At 28.3% G+C, this 21,879-nt stretch overlaps 1 protein-coding gene across 2 annotated transcripts in view; it reads left to right on the top strand.

Annotated features, from left to right (window-relative positions):
* Window positions 1–20,206, top strand: part of LOC112603869 (head-specific guanylate cyclase) — a 238,542-nt gene extending 218,336 nt beyond the window's left edge. The window contains exons 11-13 of one of the 2 annotated variants that reach the window (XM_025352666.1): window positions 11,466–11,609; window positions 17,122–17,276; window positions 19,459–20,206. In XM_025352666.1, coding sequence (XP_025208451.1) covers window positions 11,466–11,609; window positions 17,122–17,276; window positions 19,459–19,654 — 495 coding nt within the window. In that variant the 3' untranslated portion in view covers window positions 19,655–20,206. The remainder of the gene's footprint in view (window positions 1–11,465; window positions 11,610–17,121; window positions 17,277–19,458) is intronic. The other variant, XM_025352665.1, reaches the window with a different exon arrangement.
* Window positions 20,207–21,879: the final 1,673 nt, after the last annotated feature.

The following is a 21,879-nucleotide window of genomic DNA, read 5'->3' as shown; positions in this document are numbered from 1 at the left end:
TAGTCGGGTATTTCTAGTTCCTACAGAATTTACGCATCGATTTACAAAAAAATGTATTTATATAATATTTTGGATAGTAGTACTGAGTACTCTTGTGCTAAAAAACATTGTTAATTTTTTTTCAGTCGCAATTGGGACATGCTTTCACGTGATATCAACTCACCAACTGAGTAGAACACTTCTTTTAATAATATAAATTCCCAATATGTATAGTAAATACTCTCAACTCTCATATATTCTACTCTAAAAGTACTTGTCTTTATAAAATATTAATTATATTTTAGTATACCTACCTATATTTAAATAGGCACTTAGATATTGTTAATCGTTTTCAAAAATGTTTACTATTTTTCTAAGCCCTGTAGTTACCTTGGATAAAACTTTTTGTTTATCATTTGTATCGCTATAATTTTAATATACACGAAGTATATTATGAAATAATTTATTTATATTCATACTTTAACTTATGAAATAATATTAAGTCTATACAAAACATTTTTTATAAATATACTCTATATTTCATAAAGTATACCATAACATATGTTCTACATTATAATAGACTACACTAGAGGTTTGGCCCTATGTAAGTTTTTATCCTTAATATAAGACATAACTTCTGTTCAATTTTGTATTTATCGTATATTGAAATACTGTGTACAGTGTACAGTAAATATGTTATTATAAAGTCATAAACTAGATAAACTGGACAAATTGAACCTTAGTCTACCAGTAAGCGTTAAAATCAAAAAAAAAGAATGATAGAAATTCAAATTATTGTATTTATTTGGACGATGAATGGCCGTAAGAACTTTTATAAACTTTAAATAACATATTTTCGAAAAAAAAATGTAAAATACTAAACTCAGTTAAATCATAAGTTTGCTAAACTTTTTTAATATAAATAAACACGCATAATAATATACAGCTCGGATGTATACATCATATAGGACATATATGTAATACACAATATAATGTAAATTACATATTAAAAATTTCTTACAAAACAAAACCGCGAACAAATTTTGAAGAAAGTTTAGTACAATTGTACAAAGAGGAAATAATGTGGACAGAACTGTATTCGGCGAAACTAGTAAAACGGAAAAATATCACATCGATATGGTATAATATTATGAAACGCACATTAAAACTTTGCTGAATTTGTAACGGTGATTTATTACCTATAATAACATTATGCGATTTAAATGACCCACAATGTTATAGTGACGCAACGATATTCAAATTTGACTTACTACCAAAATGAAAACACACAGTTATAATAAATATAATATATACACAGAGTATATTCTAACTACTGGCGTAAATACGTCACCCAAATATAATTTTTAAACTGGGAACAAAGAAAGAATTTGTGGATTTTTGAAGAATACGATTAGCTATATTATGACGAATAAAATTTTCTATCGAAGGGAAAACATTTTTGATAACCGACCTGCCGAATTCCTCTGAAACCCAAAGTATAATATTATGATACCGTACGGTGAAAACTCGAAATCCATTTTGTCATAAGCAAAATATAATCCAATATATTATTTGTTATATCGATATACTTTGAATATTTTGCATAACAACTTACAAGCATTTGTTCAAGAATGAGTAATCTGAAGATAAAAGATATCCTAATAATAAAAATAATGTTTGGACTAGTTACGTTTTTTACATTTAATAACAGTCAATACTTACTATTTATAAACAATCAATATATTTTAATATTTTAACTTTATATATTTCATGTTTACTTAAATTATCAGATTTTTTACGTGTTTATGTTTTTTAGTAGTCTCTTTTTCCAGTAGTTTGAAAGCTCAAAAGTTTCACGAATCACGTATACGTAGCTTGGTACAAACAATGCACTTTCAACAAGTTTCTCAAAAGTTTTGCAGATTGTTTTGAAAACCATAGAAAAAAAATTAATTGTAAAGATGTTTATGCTTAGGCCAATAACACACTTTTTATACCAAGTAAATCTGTTTACATACGTCAACGCTACTCCATTTATAATATATTTTCTAATATGGTGGTTTTTAATAAAATACTATAATTTAGCTCATTTTTAAAAATGTATAAAAAAAAATAAAATAAAATATTCTAAATTATTTATATTATTTTAGCATGTTATGTTCTATAAAATATTATATCAACCACTCAGTGAATAAAATTATATTTGATAAATGTTTAAATTCGAAAAATGTTTACAATATATATTTTTGAAATATAACTTCATAATCCGTAATCTCATGCTTTAAGATTATAGTTAAACAAACAAATCCTATAATAATTTTCAATCATCAGCATCACGCATATTTAAAATTATTAAACAATTAATTGAAATCAAAGTTCTTACCAATACAAATCTTGATGTCTGGGGCACGAATATCAAAGTGTTGGAAACAAACAACTTTAAAAAAAAAATATATATATATATATATATATAATGGTTATTGTCGTTAAATTGTCTGTAAAACAGTTATTTTTTATTTTTTCATGTCATCCGAGCAAACGTGACAATATTGTAACAATAATTTCATATCGTATTATAGTAATTTACACAAGAAAAAATATAAGCAAGTCATTATACGTTATCATTTTATTCCAACCACATTGGTTTTAATATTCTTCTGTATGCTTATACGTATCATTTAAGTGATGACGATAGATGAGATTAAAAGATTTTTTTGTTCGCAAACTCGTTGAAACAAAATATAGTCACCAATAACTGTAAAAAGTAAATAGGTTATAAATACTACGTAGAATTGTTCATTTTCGATAATGCGATTGGTTAGTAAAAAAGTAAAAAAAAAAATGTATATAATATGACAAAATGCATACTTTATTGACGCAAACATATTTTAAAATGTTTAATACTTATCAGTGTTGCACGTCAGGTCAAATACCTTTTTAGTAAACATATTAATATATTACAATAACATATACACTGAAGAAACTATTTAACCTAAACACTCTAAATTTAAGTCTGCTTGTTTACTGTATGCCGTACGCTGTTACACAGGTGTACGGAACGTTTACAAAATAAAATCGAATTGATAGTATAATTTGGGTATATATTTTTGTCGATCCATCGATAATAATGCGTAAACTTAATTTCTTCCAAAAATTTAAACAATATCGATAAATTCTTAAAATATCGAAACACATCCAACGACATATTATTCGTAGGTATTTAAATGGACATTATGCTCGTTCTTGTATCCAAAATAATTGGTGGTTAGTAATTTTATTTCCCTTGACGACTTATTCAAACAAATACATTTCAATTCGTTTCTCCTGATTGTTTGTATTGTTTTTAATTTTCTATTAATACATATATATATTAATTTTTTAGCATAACTTGGGAGATTAGGCGATTACAACAATTAGCAGTACTCTTCAGCCCATAAACAAAAACAATCATTCGTACTAATTGTTATCGTCCATCTTTCCGGAACTCTAAAACATGAGTTTTTTTTAAGTTTTATTCACTTCATAATATTCATTCTAAATATATTAATTAATTATATTAACTACTACCAACTAAATTATGGCGAAAAGTGTATACTAAATAATAAAAAATTATATTATTTACATTAATTATTATGCGCAATACAATATATTACATTATTATGGTAATAAAATTTAAAGTACCTTAAATTTTAATTATACCTAGAATTTATTAGCAACATAATATTATTATAATACTGCTAACTTTTTAATACGACGATAAGTCATTCATTGATCAAAACGTTACTTAATTATTCATATGGAGATGTCCCATCACTCAGCAATATAAATTGTATTAATGTAAATAAAAGTGTTTCAATACAAGTGGTAAATGATTAAAGGTATTCAATTAAAATTAATGCACTAAGTACGTACGACAACTTATTGTATAAAGTCGGCAAAACTTACATTAAAAAAAAAAAAAAAAAAAAAAAAAAACATTAATTTGTAAATACTATTGAATTCAAAACCATTGAAACAAAGTATACATTATGCAACCTTAAAATGCATCTTATATAAAATAATAATATAGCTCTTTGTTAATAATATTATTTTATATCTTTTATATTCTAACCGTAATTTAATTAAGTTACAAGACAACTCGATGACTTGGAATGGAATACGTTTACCTCTATATAGCAGTTAGACAATTTATCGTGCATTCAAGTCAATTATTATACCATTTTCGATATACTTTTATTGTTATAATAATTATGTTGCAAGTAAGTACTTCAAAAATAAATGTAGTGAGCGCGCCATTTAAAAGCGTTCTTGCATAGTATACGTGAGTGTCTCAATATTGCATAGCTAGAACGCCGTTTTTAGATTTTATTGACCTATAAAATAAATAAAATAATAATGGATGCAATATTTAATCGTAAAACTGCATTTAAGAAATCTATTATAAGTAATGATTGGTATAGCTGTCACACAATAATATAGAATGAAATAAAACGAAAATTAGTGTTTAATTATAATATCCTTATATTTTTTTTACGAAAACACGAGCAAAAAAAATCACAAATTGTGCATTACTATTGAACTAAACATCGTAAATATTTTAATCATAACCCTCAACAACTCGATAACAAATTTGTATCTTAATCCATTATTGGAAATTTTCATTTGCTGATCAATTCATTATTGTACTTGAAATGCATATAAAAAACTATTGTAATAATTTGTATTCTTTAAAACAATGTAACCCACGTGAAATTAAAATAACTAATTATTTATTGTCATCAAACACGATTACGTAAGCAGCGTGTCTTATACGTGGACAGTAAATTTAGTGGTAGCGTATTGTTATTATAATACATTTTTATAACTACGTTTCGGGATACAATAATGTTGAAAACAGAATTATTCTTTTTGATCTGTTTATACTCTTATGCTGTACACGTGTATTGCTAATTTTAAACACATAATAAAAATAATAATAATAATAATATGATTTATGTGCGTGTTCTTATGATACGTGATAAATGACAATACATGATTTTTATAAACTCGTCGTTGTTAATTAAAACGTCGATATTATTATTATTGTTTTATGAATAACTGTGATAATCGTGAGATCATGCTCTGTTTTATACATCTGTACACATTAATATATTAATTCAAAAACGGGCGCACCATTATATAACTGCGTACACCACACGCGTGTTATAGCATAATAATATTTCACTAAAATAACCGTTTGAGTGTTATTCGTTTTTGTTGGCATAATAATATATTATATTATATTCGTATTGTGTCGTTAATATTTTAATGTTTTCCGTTGTTCCACACGGTCGTTACACGGCCCGTACACTATTAACGTGCACAATAATAGTAATATATTATATTCGCTTGTTTTCGAATATATAACTGCAGTGCGCATACAACAGTTCCGTAAAAATTTAGTCTAATGAGTTGACGGACATAAAAATGATGTATGGTCAAACAACGCGTACGGTACGACCATATCGGGCTCAGAATAACCTAATGGTTTCGACTTTACGAGAAATCATCTGCTGAGCAATTAATACCGCCTAAAACATTTTACGCAACCGAATGACAAGGGGTAATGATAGATACCTATATAATCTGTAAATATAATGTATTGTTGTTTTTGTTGTGTTTCATAAATCGGTGACACATTTGAAAATTTGACGGAGTGCAAAAAATAATAATAATCGTTTATGTCAAAATGAATTATGTTTAGCGAAAAAAGTGTTTGATTTTCTTCGGGTAAACGATATAACATTTATTTTTATCAAAATAAACTGAACAATTTCTGAGCAAAATAAAAAATAAAATAATTTAATGACTTCCGTATAAGTTATATGCGTGTAATCATCGTTTGTGGCGCCAGAATTGTTATAAGTACAGAAGATTTGAACACATAAATATATTTATAATTGTTTATTTTATATAAGCGACAATCTCTATATCTCAGCTGTAGCTGTGAAAAAATTCAAGTTAACATAACGAAAAAAAAGCATTCGGACTTATTTCAAGAGAAACGACGACGCAATCGTTTACTGACAATATTATTACAATAATGACAATAATATCGCTGGTATCCACGAATCTGTTTCCGCTTAATTATGTCAATCTTTGAGACCTCTCCCTCCTCCTTATAATAATGATACAGAATAATAGAAATGCGATCGCCATCGATATGACGATATGGCGTTTTTACGCCTCGTAATCTAATGAGCATTTAATAAAAAAAAAAAACATCGTTTTATCAGCCTATACGAATAATATTATAATAATATACTTTATACAATATTTATAAAACCATCAATGTTATTATAAAATATCAGACGTCCACAGGGGAAATAATCAAAAAAATAAAACATAATAATATGCGCCATAACTAAATAAAGATATATAATATATTTTGGTATATTTATATACAACACATTGAAATATTTAGATATTATTATAAAGTGAATTCATTAAATGTGATTACTTTAGTAACTGGTGAAGGTAATTTTATTCTTTTTATTAATATTGTTTTATCGATCTTAAATAATATTTCGTCCACTATACTTTTTTTTTCAAATTTAATTAAACAGATTAATTTATGATAATTAAAATGTTGATGTTATCCTCTATGTCTAGTACGATTTCCTATTTTAAATAAAAATTTTTTACGAACCTAATATTCGGTTGAAATTTGTTGCGCTGTTAAGTTAATAGTCAGCACCTCAAAATGCATATGCATAGGCATTAGGAATTTTTTCCTTTGCCACAAACTCTCATTCGGCTTATTTGTGTTTAATTTAATAGGATTTTTTTTTTTTTTTTTTGAACCCAGATATTCTCATTTGGAAATAGAAGTTTTGTTTTTAACTAGTTACGTATTTTATTTTATCCGTAAATATTATAATTTTTCCAACATAACGATTTTCATAGTTCTTTTTTAGTTTCAATTATTTTAAACGATTGATCCCATTGATATTTATTTATTTTTTAGTTGCTGTTCACTGATATTATTTTCACAAAAACGAGAATCAAAAGATTGGAAACTTTTATACTCATGATATTCGTGTTATTACATTATTTATTAGTATCAACAAATTAATAAAAATGTACACACATAGCCCTAAAAAACAAAAATTTGTTTAAACTGTGTACACTATAAAACTTAGAGTCTAAAGAAGTGTACACAAAATTATTAAATTAATAATATAATTAGTTTTGATTATGAATATTTAAAGCTATCAAAGAACAAATTGTTCATAAACGTAAACTAGAATTAGAAAATTAAATCAATATTATACGTATATACATAGTTTTTCAAATTAAGTATAAATTTGCTATGGAAAACGTATTTTTCAAACCTGTAATAATTCGATAAGCTGAACAGCTGATGGTGCATTGAAAAAATATTGTCATATAACTCTTAATCAGAACGGCTCAACAGCGTTTAAAAAGTTTTTTAATGTTTTCAAATTTATCGAATACTGCCATGGTATAGTATGCCATAAAATCAAGCTATAATAGAGGATAATAATTAATTGGTACATTTTATTTTAATAAAACTATCATGGTAAGTATACTTACATAAATATGATTTTTTTCCAATATTTTGTTCAACAATTTAATGTATATACTTCAGAAACCATGAAAACTTCATGACTTAATATATTGCTGGGTCAGTGGATTATCAATAACCATAAAACATACAAACATTAAATTTGTTGAAAATGATAAACAAAAATTCATGATATATGACATAATAATATAAAAATATATTGTATTTTGTTTTGTCATTTTATACAATTGTTGTAGTCGTCCATAATAGTTATCATAATGATAAATATAGTATACTTTTACATATATATTGCGAGATCAACTGAGAATTAACGTAAAAAATTTGAAAGTACGCGAAAAATGCGTTCCTTTTATTTTTAGAAATGAAAAATGTTTTTTTTATCTAAGTGAACATTTAACAACTTTTGACTCTTCATCTTCGTTAACCCAGATTTTTTAAAGGAAGTTTTAACGTAGTACAAACAAAAAAAAAACCAAAAAATAACCTTTGCTTGTAAGGCCATACACCACTTTTTATCCTGATTTTTTTTTTTTATAAAAGTAATTTGTGAACTATGAGTATCGAAAAACCGAGTAGATTAAAGTATATTTTTAAATAATCGCAATATTCAATGAACAGAATAATAATTTAAACTCTCTGGAATCGTTTAAAAAATAATAAATAGTACGATTATTCATCGATGTGTATTATTCACCAGCACATAAATTGCATGATAAGTTCAAATTGTATAATAATGCTTTGATTTTTAAATAATACAAAGCTGGAAAGCGTATTTTTTATTATTTTCACTCTAATAAACATATGCATACAACACAATGTTAAAATAATTGTAACCAAAAATTTAGATAATTTTACTTCTTTCGTTTAACTCTGAAAAATGTCAGTATTTAATATAATTTATCTAAACAATTCGTAAATATTTACATATAAGCTATGACACAGTTTACCAAACTTGTTTCTTTCGTGAAATATTTATTTTTAGTCGCAGCGCATTTATATCGAGTAAAAGGTTAGGTGCAGCTAATAATATAAGAGTACCTTCTTTATATAATTCTAATTTATTGTTTTCAAGTGACTGAACTGTAGAGAGCAGAAAGCAATAAAAAAAAAAAAAAAAAAAATAGAAGGTTAGATCTTTCTGGCACGTTTTTTTTTTTTTTTTTTCTGTCAAAACTACCTCAAAAAAAAAAGAAAAAAAAACCAATAATAATCTTAATAATATTAATTAAATTGTATACTATACCGTTAAACATCTTGATTTACGATAAAAAAAAAAAAAAAAAAAAAAAACAGCTTGCTCTTTACAATAAAGTTTTCTTTGTTGAATTCAATATTATTTTTACGACAGTTTAAATATTTGTATGAACAATTATGACAACACATATTATATCGTTCGTTGTAATATTCAGTGTTCACTATATATTTCGACTAAAACTGATCATTAATACCTATTAAGCACTAACTGGATGCGTTTTGTTTATTGTTGTAATCTCGTAACAACAACTGCATTGTGCCCACCTGATGTAAATTATGTAATTATGTATTGTACTTTGCTCTAGTGTATTTCATCACACTAATGAGGGTGTTGGAATGTTGTCTGACCGCCCAAAAACAATGTCTGTTAAGTTTCATATAGTAATTTGTCATGGGCGTGCGCACGTGTGCGGCAAATAGTGCTTTCGCTACACCTAACAATTTATTTCGGATTAAATTTAAGATGGACATGATACATTTCGATCGAAACAAAAAAAACGACAAGACTATTTATCAAAGCGAGATTATAGTCACTTGTTCGAGGCATAGGTACATCACAATCACACACACCACACACACAGACGACGTTATAATACGCACATTATCATACGTACGTATTTACAGGTGATAACCGTTCAATCGGGACACCTGCAGGACATTAAATAAACAGAGTGCCCACAACACGATAGCATAGTGTTACGCAGTATTATGCGTTATTAATTATTTTAAACGAAATTTTATGTTTAAAACAGTGTTTACATCTTTAGAGCATTTTACTTTTGTGGCTCTGCGCTTGCGCATAACGAGGCAGACACAGTCGATGATGAGTGGGACCGAGGATTAACAATATAATTATAACGAACGTGCATCGACTGGGCTGGGTAAAAACTCACACCGTCCACCGGACAAAAAGTTCTGAGCGCGTAACAGTGATCGTCGTTGTAACGCGTTGTAGCTTACGAGTACGTACGTTATTGATGGGTACACGTGACGAGGACGATAAACAGTGTTTGCTACGGTGTGTATTTGAGACGTTTAAGTACTAGTCTCGAGGCGATCGACTAAATAATATAATGCGATATCGCATACGTGTGAACACAATATTATATTTGTTAAATTACATGCAATGCGGACGCTGACAAACAATAATATTAAAATTGTTGTTTCCGCAAAGACCGTGGCGACGAGCGGTGGGACCGCACGCGTCCCGATCTCGGCTATCCGCGTACACAATATTATCATAATGATAACCGCAACCATAGTGTGGTACGATAGTCGTTATGGTTTTTCTTACATAATATTATGTTTTAATAATAATTTTTTCATATCGAGTCGTTTGTCAGCATACTAAAACCCTTTAATTAGAGGACATGCGCGCTAGTCCACTAGTGAATGAACAACTTACTGACGATATACGAGGATTAACATTGTATTTTTTTTTTCAATTTTTTCTTTCCGATTTCTAAATTTTGTATTCGATTTTCGACTCGTCCGATACACACCTTCGCACGAAAACATTCATCGCGTTACCGGAATAAGCTGTACTATGATCAAACCCTAAAAAAACAATTCGCATTCAAAAATGCTCTATGCAAAAGAGGACGACTGACTGTATATTGTAATATCATGCATACTACTGACGTTTATAAAGCCACCCAGTATACCTACGAATCTGATTTAGTGTTACAATATTATTATTATATTATACAAACAATAATATTGCATGTTTATTTACGAACAGTACAAGACCGAGTTAAATATCGGCAAGCAAACCGTAAATCTTTATACTTGGCTCCGTGTTAATAATTATCTCATTTTATTATTTTAAATAATATTTAACTTATAAATTCGTATTTTGCATAATTTTTATCACAACGCTAAAAAAATCGTAATAAATCAATATTTACATATTAAAAGCTTTTTTTTTTTTTTTAAACGAAGTAAAACTAATTTCCTTACAATTTCTCGGTAGATGCTCTGATCGTAAAATATAATTTATTATTATCTGGCAAAAATGTACAAGCCTAAACCTTTCATACTTCACATTGTCGTTTGTTGTCAAGGTCAATAGTGTTACGTCTACATTATTATATAATTATTTTAAATTGAACGTACTAATATTATAATGAATAAGACTTTTAAATTATTTGTGTGCAAATATATTATAAACATTGAAAATTGTTTACCAGTTAAATAAATTACAAAAATCAGACTTTAAATACAATTATTTAAAGTGAGTTTTTTTAAAAAACTGTTTATATTATAATATATTATAAAATAATATGAAATAAAAAGTAAAATGAAAAAACAGTGTATTATTATATAGCATAATAATGTATTCATTCTAAAATATATACAAGTAAAACTTATATTAAAAAGACTAAAAATGAAGTCTTTTACGCTGCACGCTTAAAAAGAAAAAAATTAAATTAAATAAGCGGAAAAAACAAGTAACAATAGCGTACAGACATGCTATAATGACGGAATTTTATAAAATAACAGTCACCGATATTAAATAATATGAATGTTGCATTCTTCTAAGTCTAACCATTACATTATAGCACATACCGTTTGTATAGGAAAAACCAATATTATTAAATTAATTTCATATGGTTTTTTTTTTTTGTTTGTTTTACATGTACAGGTAGAAACGATTGGCGATGCTTACTGCGTGGCTTCGGGCTTACACAAGTTCAGTTCTATACACGCTCAACAAATCGCATGGATGGCTCTGAAGATGATCGAAACGTGTAAAACTCATCATACACACGACGGGAAGCCGATCAGAGTAAATCCATGTTTAATACACGATAGATTTTACTATTTTTTGTTCTCATAGTTCATACAATTGATATCCTTGTGAACGTTTAATTGAAAATTTATGATATTATACATATAGCGCAATAATAATGGTATTTCCATATTATAGTCTGCACCATTAAAGCGATGTGAATTCAGGGTTGCAATGTGTTTACAATATTTTTATTTAAAAATATATGTATTGTTTTAAAGTATTTTTAATATCAATATTTAAAACGATTAGAAGTATCTAAAAACTCTTAATTTTTTTATTAATATTAAAAATAATGCTTAATCATTGTATAGCGTATTTACTTTGTATTTTGTTTTTAAACGAAAATATATTGACATTTTATATGGATAGACAATAATAAACATATTAAAATCTTTATAAATAAAATATATTAAATTATAATTTTAATTTCAAAATAAAATAAAATAATGTTTAAATCGATAAAACGCCATTTTAAAAATGTTAAAATAAGTTACAATTTTTATTTTTTATTTTTTATTTTTGCGATTCCGAGTATATATTTAGACTAAATAATGTTTCTACTGGTGCAAACGTTGGGTTAGAAGGAAGTTGAGTAATGGTGACGTATGTTCCTAATAAATTCCCGAATGTCACGATATAAAAATATAAAAATCCACCCATATCGGCTCCCAGATGATTTAAAAACATAGAATTAGTTACGACTGATTAATTTCCTGAACGGTGTATTTGGCGCAGATATTTAAATGTTTTAATTTAGTGACACATAGCTATATCGAGAAATCGCATATACCATACTATAATATTTTAGATAATATCACTCATTACCGTGCGTATAATATTGCGTAAAATAATGTTTCGTAAAATTGAGTCCTAATCTATCGTATTACGTGTAGTGTCTCAACTTAACAAAATATTCTTTAGTCTCCCACAAGTATGGTATTATTAAAAAAAAAAAAATAAACAAAATGTACTTCACAAACAAACGCGTGAAAACGCGGCGTTTCAGTTAGATCATTTAGCTACATCGCTGCTATGGGCACTGCACTTTTAAGGCGTCCGTCACTGTTTCCAAATTTACGACGTCGCGCCGCGTAAATACGCGTACCTATGCTCGGTACACCTGAAACGCATATAACTATTTTAATAATAATAATAACGATAGAAATAATTTTTTACACGATTTGGATGCCCTTACGCGGTGGCGTAGGCACCAATATGATAAACGCCAAAAACCACATCTACCGCAGTGTAGCAAGTACACCGTTTCCGTTTTGTCGAGCGCGAAAACTGTGTGCCTGGACCCCACGACCCCGTGCCGACGATTCGTCTCTGCGTACCTATTAAAACCGTATTACCTTTTACACATCGGCTCGACGCCGAATGGTTTAATATTTTATACGTCGCACATATTTACAATGCGCAGCTCGTGTGCGCTCGTCTTTCTCGTCTCGCGGGGACACAATATAATACAGATATCGAGCATAATTTTATTACACGCACAGGAATATTGTTTATGTTGTTTGTGAGATATAACTTATAGTATTATATCTGAATATTACACTGTACGGTACGCCATCCCTGTACGACAACACCGCATCGACTGGATTATAATATTATACAGAGTAATGTACGTTTCGTTTCCGTCGTACAACGGGCTCTTCTAATCGTTATAATGATATCGCGTCGTATATTATTATTATCATTATTATTGAACACGTATGTACCTACTACACGATCATACCGTGTCAGCTATATTGAATTTTGACTTTGCGTTCAGTCGGTATCATTTTTTTTTGTTTTTATCTTCAGACTTCAAGTGAAAAATCCGCACGGATCATCCGGCGACAGTATAATATTATTATAACGCCGCAAAGTACCTACCTACCTGTGAACTCTTGCCGTGTTATCGTATTACACGAAATAACGGTGACAACTATTCTCGAACAGTCATTATCCGAGTAGTTTATATTTTGTGTTTTCAAGCGTCATATTATTCCTGTAATTTTAAATCGTCATCACAACACGACATTATTGAAAAAAAACTCATAATTTTTTCACTTAAAAAACAATGATGACATTCGTTTTTAATTTCATATTTTTCAAAAATTTCTATATTCGAATTAAAATTTTAAACATACTGTCAGCTACTAATTACCTAGTCATACCATTGTTTATAAAATTTAGATGAGGGAAGTAATGTAAATCAACATTATGCGAGGTATCCCGTCCTTAGATTCAACTTAAATACACTTATCTCCATAATATGAATGTTTACAACTAATTAAGTATTAAATAATTTTTAATTTACTGTACTGATCAGATATTTGTTTTATCATGACTAATTATTTAAGTGATGTAAAGAAAAAGGAAAATGTTATCAAAAAAAACATTAATTCACCAGGAAAATGACTGTATAATAAAAAAAAATCAGTCTGTTTGTTTCCAACTTACAAGAACGCGTGTCCGATATCGACGAGAAGGCTCTTCTTCGTGTATTTATATATACATCATAATAATGTAATACATGGCGCGTACCTACGTGAGTTTCCTTGCGCGGCCCATACAACACTGCAATCGACCATTGGATCAAAATTATTCGTTTTGTATGGACAACACGTGTGCCCCACAGGCTCGTATATACGTAATACATTTTGTTGCCTACTCTGAGATTGTCCTCTTTTATTTCCCATTTGGCTTTAGCAAACACCTAAATCTAAAAGACTGATGAATAATTGAACGCGCTGAAGAACGTTTTTTTTAAAAAAAAAAAAAAACCAATAAGAAGTAAAATACGATGTGTAATTGTTACACTTGTCAATGCTCGTTCGTTCGAGTTGATTTTTTCACATTTGACTCACAAAAAACTCAAGATTACAAGATTTATATAATCACATGAACGGTAACAATGCCATGAACAGGCTCGATAATTAAGAAATAAGTTACAGATAGACATAAAAAAGCCAAAGATAATTTTTAACGCAAGGAGATTATTTTTGACTTTGTGGCATTTTCGAGTTTAATAATATGTACACGACGAACAATAACTGCTGTAAAAAATGAATAAACAAATAATATACAATCGCGCAAGTGCAGTGAACAAACTTTCAAAACCCATAAATACTATTATTATATTCGTTTATAATAATTATTATTAAAGCACATATGGACATATGTACTTAGAAAACGTCAATTTAGATTAAATCCAACATCAATTGAACGACTAGAATAGTGGATTTTGTCTGCCGGCTCGACCGCGGCAGATAAAAACGTCGGACACGTATCCCTCGGGGATTTCAGAAAACCTTTGCGGAATAAGAGTCGACATTGGTGGTTGGGAGACGGGTAGTGAAGGACACTGTTCGAGTAATAAATCGGGTAAAAGTCCGAGTATAATATAGCGATTACGGTGAGATAGGGTTGCAAAACACAAAAGATTGCGGAAGAGTAATACACTATGTACATATATATATATAGAAAGAGAGAGAGAGAGAGATCATAGTAGAAAATTTATATAATAAATATCGAGACGGTATAGCATGTATACGATTCGGATGCGAATTCTTCACATATTTTACATTATTGTCACATTAACGTGGCTTAGTATTATAAAATTTCGTTTTTCAACATTAAAAACTCGTTGACCACGGACAGTGTTAAATACCTACACAATATATTATTATAATTGCTATTTAATTTGCATGAACATTATACCTAACGTTAAATTCGGTATTTAAGTGTGTATTAATCGAACGAAGACTACTTATAACAATAGCGATATTATATAATGTTGAATGCACTGTAAACTTCAGTAAAAATTCTAAGAAAAATTTCAGACGAACCTTCAACGTTACGCCACATTAGCTGCGAATATTAATTATAATAATATGAATTGGTGTCTACGTGGTCCTATGCGGTCATTGGTCAACCTACGCGACGTATAACAATATTAAATATACGAGTTTCCTTTAAATAATTCCCGCAAGTACAGTCTAAAATCATAATTAACATACTGTAATTAGTGTATATTATTATTATTATTATTATTATTAATATTATTATTATCATCATCATCATAAAAATATGACTCTACGTTCGTTTTTTTTTTTCAGTAAATCACGAAAACAATAACGATATTAATTGCTATAGCGGTACGCGATCTGGTGTTTGTGTGCGATCCATACTATTATAAAACGTCGAACGTACCTACCTAATTTATTATAACCGGGGCTTATGAGCTTAGGAAATTAAATCTACGCATAATCTTTTAATGCTCCAAACTAATAGTTTTCATAATAATGGTGCTAAAGTCTATTTTAATAATATTAAAACTGTGTACATGCTTAAATACTTAACTGCAATAATATATGCGATATCATAAATTATATATATTATAACTGTATATTGATGTCGTAAAATGAAACTGCTAAATAGAAATGGTACCCCGACCGAAGAATCCATTTTAATCGGCCAATTATATTGTTGATATAATGTTTCCAGTTCTTTTTTTTTTTTTTACATTATACGACTCTGACAAATTATTTTATAACAAAAAAATATGATTGCTCTGTTTGACCGTGTCTATTAATATAATAATTGTTTTATATACTTTTCGTTAGTATTCCAGCATAGATTCGGTTTGAGCCATCTTGAACCTCCACTACCCCAAGACCCACTATGTTGGTCGTAAAACTGTAACCAAAGTTTTCTTTTTTTTAAATCTTATTTCACGTTGTTATACATTAAAACTTTTTCATATTTTAGGTATAACTTTATTTTATAATATTATAACATGCATTCAAGTACTATTTTTAGTTTTTACACTTAAAATTAAACTTAATATATTTTACGTTACAATCATTGATTATAAAATCAGTAATCACCTTTATTCCATATGTTACCGAAATTAAAACTATGTTTACATGTCGCAATATCCATTATATATTTATTTTTTTCACACAATAAAATAAAAAATAAAATATTTTATTCGGGCTTAGTTACTTTTATGTAGGTTATTTAGGTACTAGGTAGCCAGATATAGGTAATAATATTCTTAATTTCTCGTTTAACATTATGTTTTGTTTAATAATATCACAATTCTTTTTATTTATGGTTTCCGTTCTATTTACATTTAAACTGTCAACAGTTTTGTTTTTCAAAGGATGATATTTTTAAACTCTAGTTCTGGAGACATAATTTGTTTTTCGTCCTCTTTTGTAGAACAGCAACACCGCCAGCTTACTATGTACAAAAACACAAAAATGTTCAAAATTCAAAGTATAAACGAGTAATCGCAATGCAAATACATATAATTTATTAAAAGAAGTGTATGAGTGTGTGTGTGTGTGTGTGTGTGTGTGTGTGTGTGTGTGTGTGTGTGCGCGCGCGTGCATTTGGTAACGTAAATGTGTACAATATGATTAAAAATTGTATTAAATTGTGTTTAACGTTCGCAAAATCGTAAATGAGTTTGAACTGGTAAACTGATTTTTCACTGTCTCAATTTTAGATGCGAATCGGATTGCACACCGGATCAATATTGGCTGGCGTAGTGGGCGTAAAAATGCCAAGATATTGTTTGTTCGGCCATAACGTAACAATCGCCAACAAGTTTGAGTCTGGTAGCGAACCGCTCCGGATAAACGTCAGTCCGACTACTCACCAGTAAGTTTGTTATAACATTATTATAATTGTATTTCCTACTCACTCCTTTTCATATTAACCATGGTTGGGTATGACGTGATCGTTGAATATAATATTGTCGTGGAAGTACTTTATATAGGTGACCTGAAGACAGCAGAGACAAATTAGGTAGGTACGCCCATATATATAATATATATATATTTCACTAGAATTGTCAGAAACAAAATTCAATATTAAACGGAAGAAAAGATAAAATTATTTACCGAATAATATGAACTATGTGATCGCGATTTCACATATCTACAATAATAGTACGATGTGTCACACCGATATGCATTTATTACAATAATTGAATGTACAATTTATACATCGTGATGATTTAATAAAATTCTTAGCCACGCCCAACGACATCAGCTACGGTCTCAAATTAAGTTCAACATCTGTTCAAGATTTGTTTGGTGTTTTATTTTAAACATTCGCTGGTTTATGAATACAAAATATAATATTTTTAACTACGTATAACCGTACAAAGTATTCTCTTTCTCTACGGTTTCAGCAGCGATCGAGATGTCTGTAAAACGTTTTATTTATTTATTTATTATTTTTTTTTTTTTTTTTTTTTTTTGATAAATCGAATGGTTCGGCCTGAATGTTGTAAAAAATAAAACATATCTATAAAAATAATAAATGGTTTGTATATGTGTGTGTATACCGTATCTTTAAATAGTCGTTTTCGTTACCCTTCAGGCCGCACGAATTGTCGGGTAAAAATCTTATACCCGCGTAGACGCAAAATTTTATTTTTCCATCTTTCAATTCGATATCATTTTACCACTCGGTCCACTTAGGTCATATATTATTGCATACAGACGACTGATACTGTCCTTTTTTTATCGTTCTCCGTATTATTCTTTAGGCTCGTTCCACGGATATTTCAACCAGCCGCCGACTACACTCCAATAACTTCCTCTATATAAATATATAAATATATAAATATATATATATAGTATATACAAGTAGACATGTATTCCTTATAAATTGCAGAGCGTATTTCGGCTTCATCGCGCGCAACTTGAATAAATCTCTACATGAATGATTGATACTTGGAATTCCGTCATTCCACCTAATTTATTTATATACATATGATACAGTATTTCTTTATCTAGTTATATAAATATAATATATATATATATACTGTTTATACACGTTTTATATAATATAATACATTGCAATTAAACAGTTCTTATCGACACGATAAATTAATATCGAGGTAACTTCTACCTGCATATGGTTTTCAAATTCTTGAATTATTTATTATGTACTATAAGACGTATAATATATGTCTACGTTTTAACATTAAAGGTCTCCCAATATAATATTATGTTTGTATAGACGCTGGTATTAATACTCAGAGCTTTCAATGTGTATAAACGTCAAAAGCTTCCATATTATGGCCACCATACTTAGCATCTTATATTCGTCCGAAATTCATAAAAGGCTATAATACTATATATATTTACATAGTAAACAAGCTCAAATTATATCGCTATATAGTTTTAATCCAAACGTATAAATAATATTACATGATAATATGAAATAATATATTAATATTCCAATGTAATATATAATACTATCGTATATCTTTTCTTCAAACGATTTAATTTTAATTTTGAAACGAGAAAATCAATTCGCTTTTGTATATAGAACTTTGGAGACACTACAAAGAGGTTGACATTCAATCGCTTCAAAAATGATTTCTTGTAAAACTTTCATTATTTACCATCGGTTAAAATTTTAATTTCAATTTAATTTCTGAAATATTTATTTTTTTTAACCATTTTTTTTTTTTTTTTTTTTTTAGGTTAGCTATAATTATTCTTTTATCGGTAAATCGTGGACTATTCAGAGATAAATATTATTTAGGGTTCCCAAGAACTTTATGTTCATCAGTATTTATCGTTTCCAAAAAATCATAAATTATAGCAGTTTTGCATGCCATAAACGCGTAGTCGTATTGTATATGTGTTATTCAGACGTGTGCGCATATACCCAATCGTGATGTAAATTTGTAGCAAAAATATTCCCAAAACGTGCTATATTCAAACTTTTACCATTTTATATTATTATTATCATCATAAGCACATAGAATGATGACGTAATATGAAATACATTATTAACGCAATCTTGTGCTCGCTATTTGCAGGCTGTTGATGAAGACTCCTGGATTCTCGTTCGAGGAGAGGAGCCGATCGTGTCTGCCCGTCGGATTTCCCGAACACATACCGGGCACGTGCCATTTCCTGTTGTCGTACGCGCACCCCAACATGTCGCCCGACGATGCGTCCGACTTAGACGCTCATGTCACCGCTGGCTTGCGACAACTTACCTTAGACAGCTGAACAACACCACTGCCATCTTCACCACCACCTCCACAGCCATCACCGTTTCTTCGTAGATGATTATAGTATACACGTGCACCGGCGAACGACGTCGAATCTTATAATATATTATTATTGTAATTTTTTTTTTTTTGTTCTTGTTGTTGCCCACCCGCAGAAGTACATTCTCTATAATATGCCAATGTGAAGAAAAACGTAAAAAAAAGAAAGAAAAAAAATGTTTATTTGATTATTATATAATATCACAATATGTGTATCATAGCTGTAGAGTTCAGCCTTCTTGTATATTATAATATATAATATCCTTATCCTGTCATTCCGCCAGTCAGATCAACACCGCCGGTTAAAAGCACTCGATTCGTGCATCACGATTCCTACACACCTCGCTCACCTAAAAATAATATATTATAGTTATTATGACATCACCCGTCGCCGACGGTTAAAATCACGTAAGATGTACATTATTGTTTGTACAGCTAAATAATTATTCTCTTGCCTAAAATGTTTATAAACGTAATATTATAAAATCAAAAGCATAACAATTAAAATATAATCTCCAACCATGGTGATGTTATTATTTCTTTTAAATGTTTTCATTTATCTCTGAATATACAACACATATATATATATTGAACGTAATATAAAAAAGTCTTTTGAGCGTGGTCTCCTTTTCCGTATTTACCGGCAGCGCATTACCCACTACATCTGCGACGATAGACATTGATGTTTTGTCTTTTATATAAAATAGAAAAATAATTATTATTATTACATAAAAAATGGTTAAGCAATATAATAAAATAAAGAGTCGGAAAAAAATCATTTTAACGAATGCCAGCAATAATTTTATTCTATGTAATCGCTTCAGAAAATATGGTTCAGTAGAACTGGTGGTATTAAAAACTCGGTTTGTCCGAACATTTTATTTCACAGTATAGTGGGCAAAAAATTACTGATATGAAATTTAAAAAAAAATACGATTGAACATTTCTGAAACCTAAAGGATTGAAAAAAAATTAGTCCCCGCTAATATTATTTTCTGACAAATCCCTTCAGAAGAAATTAAATGTTTAAAAGAATAAACAAGAAACAGATATAATAATATGAGTTATGAGTGTTATAACCAAAGAAGACTAAGATCAATTTTTATAATTATTATGGTATAAGAGAAAAACTTTTACTAATGAATGGCACCAAATAAAAATGTTTATGAATTCAGTAAATTCAAAAGAGCTTAATCTGGAATTTCAGTTACATTGAAATTTATTCTTTTTAATAAATAATATTAAACTGGTAGTCTTATAAAAATTATTTTTAATTTTATTTTAAATGAAACAACTTTGCGATTAAACAATTTCATGACAAATCAATCAGTACTTACAATTAGAAAATAACAAATATTTAACAGAAACATACAATTTAAATATTCATGAGCATAATTAAAAAAATACAAAGCGTTAAATTTTTTTTTTTTTTAATGATTTCAAAATTATAAAAGATAATAATTGAAATTCAATAAAAAATTATTACATTTAATTTACGGTCGTGTAAGGAACAATAGATACACCGATCGAATAAATTAATTACTTTTGTGTAAAATATTTTCGAAAATAATAAAAGTCAGACATTTTGACTCTTGTTTCACGTCATCTTTTTTTAATCTCTTAAATCTTCCTATGGTGTGAAATATAATTAATATAAAACAAAAGGAAAATAAATCTCCTGAAAAAAAAAAACTATTGTGATCAACGTTATTTCATAACGAGTTTTGTGTTCCTAGTATTTAATGTTTCTATCATTTATCATTTGAACACGTGAATATACATTGTAGTTAAATTAATATTACGTATTAAGAATAATATTATATTATATGTTATAATAATAATGTTTTATTTGATATATTATTTCCATCGTATTATAACACTAAACTTAGTAATATTTTAACGATAAGTTTTCGTATACATATAATGTATCTAATATCTATATTCTATATTTATATATATATATATATATGGACAAATATTATAATATATGTATATGTATATATATATATATATATAAACTTTAAACGTTTGCTTTTGTCAAAAAAAAAACCTATTGCGTTATTTAACTAAAAATATTTAACACTTTAATAATTATTGTTTTTTTTCTTTCTTTCTATACTGGTGTAATGTTATTATGAGCAATTTGAAAAATATGTAATTGCGTTTACGGTTTAGATTGTCATG

Source organism: Melanaphis sacchari, unplaced genomic scaffold, assembly GCF_002803265.2.
Source record: "Melanaphis sacchari strain LSU unplaced genomic scaffold, SCAv2.0 Contig112_pilon_pilon, whole genome shotgun sequence".
NCBI classification, from domain to species: Eukaryota; Metazoa; Arthropoda; class Insecta; order Hemiptera; family Aphididae; genus Melanaphis; species Melanaphis sacchari.
The sequence above is the reverse complement of the archived record's forward strand: the minus strand, read 5'-3'. Positions and strand labels throughout refer to the sequence as shown.